The sequence below is a fragment of the Plasmopara halstedii genome (assembly GCF_900000015.1).
Source record: "Plasmopara halstedii genome assembly, contig: Scaffold_614, whole genome shotgun sequence".
NCBI classification, from domain to species: domain Eukaryota; phylum Oomycota; class Peronosporomycetes; order Peronosporales; family Peronosporaceae; genus Plasmopara; species Plasmopara halstedii.
In genome coordinates, this window is record NW_020187532.1 from 2,804,033 (window position 1) to 2,810,106 (window position 6,074).

Here is a 6,074-nt window from a genome sequence, read left to right on the forward strand (position 1 = left end):
TTCTTTTTAAAGTTAACGTTTTATCAGCAATCCACCAGAGTTTGCTTCGGAAGAAGCATGGGCATATATTCGTAACTATATTTTTATACTTAGAATTATGTCCACTGTTCTCAACATTACTCATCTTACGTGGTTGTGGGATGCGTCTGAATTTATCAGGCCGTTTTATGCAAATTCCTAGTAGATATCAAGAATCAACTACCCTGGTCCGTGAAATCAGCTTTCTCAGCTCTAGAATCGCTCTCTTATGGGCTAAAACCCGTTAAAAAGGCATTCGTGAGGAACCTTTGAGCCATATAATTTTGTCAGTCGACTGAATTCACTGAGAGCTTCATTGTCCGCGTATGCGTGGGAACCCTTCCCTTATATATTTCATCCGAAAGAGAAGGGAGCACCTCGGGGTAGATTATTGTACCGCCGCAAATGAAAATTCTGTGAGTACCGCTGAGTTTCTTGGTACCTCATAAATCTAACGGATTCTTCAGCTCAACTGCCTATGGCGCGCTATTTAAATTAAAGCTTCCAATGTCTATGGAACCCGCGGATGAATAGTTTGACTCAGCCTTCGGTGCAACAATCACCACTTATGAGATAGGATGGGTGAATAAAATGTCGGTATTAGCTACGCTTGTCTTAAGACTCTCGACGAAGATGGATATTCCCCCGGACGAGCGTCTGACACCATACAGGCAATAGAAATGTTCAATGCCTACTTATGGTCAGTTAGCTCCCACCTTCCGCAAAGGGATGATAAGAACCACAAATGTACACGATCGCCTTGCAAGGTTGCGAATAGAATTTTTTTAAACCGTATCACAAATTTTACCTGTCATAAATTGCGCTGCTCAAATATACCTGATCGCATTGATTTAATCGGCTGTTTATTAAAATGGCTGGCGCTACAGTATATACAATTGGATTGACGTATACTTAGCACAGAGCAAGCCTTGACTCTCAAACTTCACTCTAGACAAACGAATGAAAATTGGTCTCGTGGTCTCCTACCAAAAGCAAAACGCTGAAGATGGTTTCATTGTCTTGGCGGTGGATTTTACAATTCGTTGTGTCTGTTAACTTTTTTGAGAACAATAGTGCCGAGGCGGTCTAAGGCGTCGGTATATAGCACTGGTCCGAAAGGGCGTGAGTTTGAATCCCTCATTGGCCGACCGAGTTGCGTTGTTTGCTATATTCCGCGAATTGGCTTCAGTCAAAAAAATTTTTAATTAAAAGACTTGAAAAATGAATACAGAGATTTCATTTACTACAACGGAGATTTGGTGCGGTACCTTTTATTCTGATAAGCTTTCTCAAGCAAGGCACTTAGCGACCCGCATTCGCATTGTCGATTGTAGTAGTGAAACAAACGGTTTTAGCTGAATAATCCCTGTCTTAGTGCCATAAAATAATTTAAGAATTAATGTGTGGTGGGTTTTCAAGGCTAAGAATTATATTTCGACACGTAAACGCATCAATCAAATGCAGTACTGCTTACTCTAAAATGGTTAAGGGTGAACCATCTCGTTGAAGCAGTTGCGTCGAACCTTCTATCCTAATGATCGAGCAACTGAGGTCGGATTTGTCCCAATTGAAGCCAAAGGAAATAAACGCCACCTAGTGACGCGATGAGTCTTGTGCCTCGCACAATGTAGATGCGGAATTTGTATCAATTACGTTCTGAGCCGCATTTTAACTAGCGACAAAGGGTTAGATGACGTTAAAAAGCTCAAATGTCACATTTGCCAATTTCAGCACTTCTGGAAAAGAACCGTTAAGTTAATTGGATAAATTTGCGATAATAACGAATATCAGTATCCTAAGCTGATTATATATCACCATTGGGTTTAACAACATCAGCCATATAGTGATGAGATCATCACAACAGGTCCGAATCTAACGAGGCTAAGTACAGCAACATTTGTTGGTATGATTGATGTCTGCTGTCAGAAGTCTCGATCAGGAATGTAGACAGTTTGACAAGAAAGGCCTTGAGAGACTTAGACGAAAGTAAGACATTGGAGTAAGCTTGGGCATCAATACGGGCGGAGCTTCCTACTCGGAAAAAATCACGTCTTCATGAGATGTGTGCGACGATAATGTAGCCACTGATACGCCTTAGGCGCTTAATGCGCGCCAAATGAAGCAGCTAGAGCTCGATTTACATGTTGATGCACGATATTGAGCGCCTCCTTGAGATAAATTGCGAGCGCCACTTTAAGTCGTTGCGGCTGCGTATGTTTGCCAATACTTTGAAAATAACCACGACGACTATCCAATTTCTAGTATTGAATGCTTCTAATTGCAAAGTTTTTGGGCAAAATCCAGAGCTGTTGTAATTGCGGAATGATAAAGTGGTATTGCTAACTCCAAATTGCTACAAAACCATCTTGGCTAAGTAAGGTTCAGGTCGTTACATAATCGCCATTCAATTTTCCTCTCAAAAGAAATGTCAAATTGTATACCAGATATATTTGCTTTTGATTGTTTTAATGCATTTATTATTCTTAACAGGTTCCGTAGCGTGAAGACGGCAAAAAATGTAGATGTGATTACTTACAACTATTTTTTTGCCAACGTACGTAGAGACAATGACCGCGACCTATAAGGCATGCGAAAAGCGATGGAAGGGATTTATGGCTGAAGAACTGCTGCACAGTCCTACAATAATCGATCCGCGCAATCTTAGCAAAGAGCAGAAGATGAAAGTTCGCCGCGTGGGAAGCTGGAGATGGACCCTAGAGAACGAAGAGAGGCCTGTGTTGGCTTTCGATAATTTTGCCACCACGCGTCATGGTTTTCACGTAATTCCAAGCGCCCTTGATGAAAAAACACAGCTGCAATTCGCCCATGCTTGCTTGTAAATTGCAGTGTTAAAGCTAAACTGATCACGTGTGAAGCACTGACAATTGAAATTTCATCGCATCTTTTCTTGATAGGACGGAATTTCCGGAAGTGCCACACCTGACCAACATGCATCAGCAAAATCAGCAAGTATCAAACATCTGGCAAAAAGCACGTAGATCACATCCACAAAATCCAGCCGAGTCCCCACTTCTCGCAAAACTGTGTTGGGCGGCATTGGGATATCACTACGATTGGACCGCTAGAAAGTATCATAGGTACAGGTATTCACCCGTCCCTGAGCTGTTGCAGCAGCTTGGTGTAAGATGTGCTGCTGCGTGTGGTATGACGCTTGCAGTTGAGGCTATTATTGTCAACTACTATAAAATGAAGTCATCTATGGGTGGCCATCGCGACGATGTCGAATACACTATGGATCATCCTGTGGTGTCGCTGTCACTCGGCAGTCCGTGCTTGTTTCTCCTGGGTGGGCACACGAAAGATGAGGTACCACTTGAGATATTGCTTCGAAGTGGCGACGTCGTGATAATGGGTGGTGCATCGCGTACATGTTACCACGGAGTAGCTCGTGTATTACCCTCCCCATTTGAGGTGGAATCTAATACCCTTAAGGCGCTTGTGCAAAGTGATGATGACGCCAAAGAGTATGAAGCTATTTTGAATTACTTGTCCTCGCAGCGAATCAATTTAAACGTGCGGCAAGTGTACCCGTAAAAAAATACGCTATCATGTTATGAATTACTGTCTCAGAATATAGAAAGATCTCAGTTTGCGTGCGTGTCACGCAAGCTCTCCAAGTTACACAACCGAATATGAGTAAAATAGTAGTCGACTTGAAAAACATCGTGTCTTTGGGGCTCCTCTTGATGATGCTCCTCGTTGCATTTGATAATCATTTCCGGCGTAACTCAATATCATCGTATTGATTTATAGCCAAGCACCCCCACATTGCGGGCAGCAATTTTATTATACGTCCCAAATCCATGTATCTCCACTCCACGTCAGATATTTTTGTGCTGTTACCGAAGCTGAAAAAACGTCAAGTGCTATGAGATCACACATTTTAACCTAATTCGATAGTAAGACCATACGCATTGTGCTACTTGAGACTGACGGTCCACCTGTCCCATCTCCTTTGCGGACTCTTTCGAACATTTGAGTCGTGGAATTTTTACGAATATATATTTGAGATCCGCGATAAAGGGTTTATATAATTATATTAACTGGAGTGAAGCGAAGTAAGTAATATAATGATAAGTCCGATTCAAGCAAGAGTCCTATATCTTCTACATACAAATTTGAAAATTTTATGGGAAAAAGGAAAGTCGAAAAAAGTTATTTTTTTTTAACAACGAAACACGCACGGACGTGAGAGGTCAATGACCGTTTTGTGGCGGCTCTTAAGGTTATGCGGCAGAAAATATGAAAGGCAAGACGCCATTTACTGTTACAAGCGGCAGATGATCATCGAAGCATTTGACAGGGCCCAGAAACAATTGTCAGCTTACTCATACTGGCAAAATTCTATATATCGAGAATAAAAGGACGAGTACATCCACTACCACGCAGTCAAGCTTTCTGAAATCTGCATATTAATCAAAGCCTGTGACTCTGAGCTATCGTCTTTGGATTGACTGTGATGATTAGACTGAATAAACTTCAGAAAAAAATAGTGGATCGCCATTCACTATAGTGCTTAGGGTTGATAATCACGGGTGATTAATCAATCGTAGAAAATTATTCGAGTACCATCCATAATATCGGCGCCTGATGCAGTGACAATGCGCATTCTCGCATTCATTTGAATAGAGAGCACAAAAGGTCGATCGACCTTCTAATATTGCATTAAGCCTGAAAAGTGTAGAAAAAAGTGAGTATACTTTTTTTTTGTGACGTGACATACGATGACAAAAAAAGCTGTCATTGTAAGTAGCCTAAATCATGAAATGTATCAGAAGAATCATCTCATCGCTTTTGACACTTTAAAGTCTCTCGAATTTGCTTCTGAGCGAAGAGTACAAATCCATTATCCCAGCGCTTGACTAATGCAGACTGATTGACTCGTTTGTCAAACCTTTTCCTTTGCGAGAAGCAAAGCATTACCATTGCACCTGGTTACGCTTGTCGCAAATCCGACGACCATATCGTATTCAACTGAAGTCTCTGTGAGAATGGAAAACGATTCATCTGATTCCGAACAGTTAGGAAGCCCATGTCTACCGATGGTAATTAAAAATGAGAAAGCTGGCGACCAGAGGATCAAACGAGGTATTTGCTCACATTCCAGCCATGAGTCCACGGCGATAGCAGGTCATCATTAATTTCTCATTCAGAAACTGGTGTAATTTCGAATCGTACGCACCGAGTTGCTGCAGATGTTGTGAGTTCTGCACTTAAAATGGCCAAGACAGATAAACTTTCCCCCGGACAAAAAGAGGTTAAAATGACCACGAAGCTAGCAATGAGCTAAACAGATCATCGGTGTATTGCGCTTGTAGTATCCAAGCTAAATGACATAGCGGGAGAATAAGAAATTCTGTGTAATGTCTGTCTGGAATGGGTACTTTTTCAATATAAAAATTGGTGTACATAATGGCTGGTGTGATCGTATCGCCTAATTTGGCGTATTGAGTGCGTTCTTTTATCTTGTCCACCCGTTAAGTAAGACGAAAACTTGCGAGCATATATCAGGAGCTGTGAGCTCTTATCGCTGCGATGGCAACGAAGCAATAGAAGTTACCATCTTCATGGGGGATTTTCGAATAGGTGCAACTCGCTAACGATCTTCTCGTGTTCACATTATCATTTCTAGAAATGGTTGGGTATCACAAAAAGTGAAAAATCTAATTGCCGTGACGCGGAAGCTGAATTGAGAAAAGTTTTCCATAACTACACTGGAAAGAGGGAAGAACTCGTAGCTAATGTGGTACGTGTAGATATTTCAGATTCGTTCTGCATTCTTCGTTTCACTCGGCTTAAAGGTTTGAGGATTTAGGCCTACCAGAGTCGTTCAATGAATCCCTTGTAGAGAAACACTGAAACTCAGTAGCCGTCCAGCGCCTTCTCAAAAGAATTGGGTAATATTACACCTCGTGAAGGTCGAGTTCGACAAGACAGCCAAAAAGAGAGAGGTGAAATTGAAAAAATATCATCGGTTTTTAGCATTGCCGTCTCGGGCTAAGTGAAGCTGTTAAAAGCCCATATATATATATATA

General features: G+C 41.6%; 2 protein-coding genes across 2 annotated transcripts; both read left to right on the forward strand.

Annotated features, from left to right (window-relative positions):
- Nucleotides 1-2,585: 2,585 nt before the first annotated feature.
- On the forward strand, nt 2,586-3,573 carry PHALS_12537 (alkylated dna repair protein; the record flags this gene model as incomplete). The annotated part of the gene is made up of 2 exons (XM_024728102.1): nt 2,586-2,854; nt 2,934-3,573. 2 exons carry the CDS (start codon nt 2,586-2,588, stop codon nt 3,571-3,573), a joined length of 909 nt encoding a protein of 302 aa, XP_024578613.1.
- Nucleotides 3,574-5,081: 1,508 nt separating this feature from the next.
- On the forward strand, nt 5,082-5,369 carry PHALS_12538 (uncharacterized protein; the record flags this gene model as incomplete). Its single annotated transcript, XM_024728104.1, has 3 exons — nt 5,082-5,127; nt 5,193-5,296; nt 5,358-5,369. The coding sequence occupies 3 exons, from the start codon at nt 5,082-5,084 to the stop codon at nt 5,367-5,369; spliced, it is 162 nt and encodes a 53-aa protein (XP_024578614.1).
- Nucleotides 5,370-6,074: the final 705 nt, after the last annotated feature.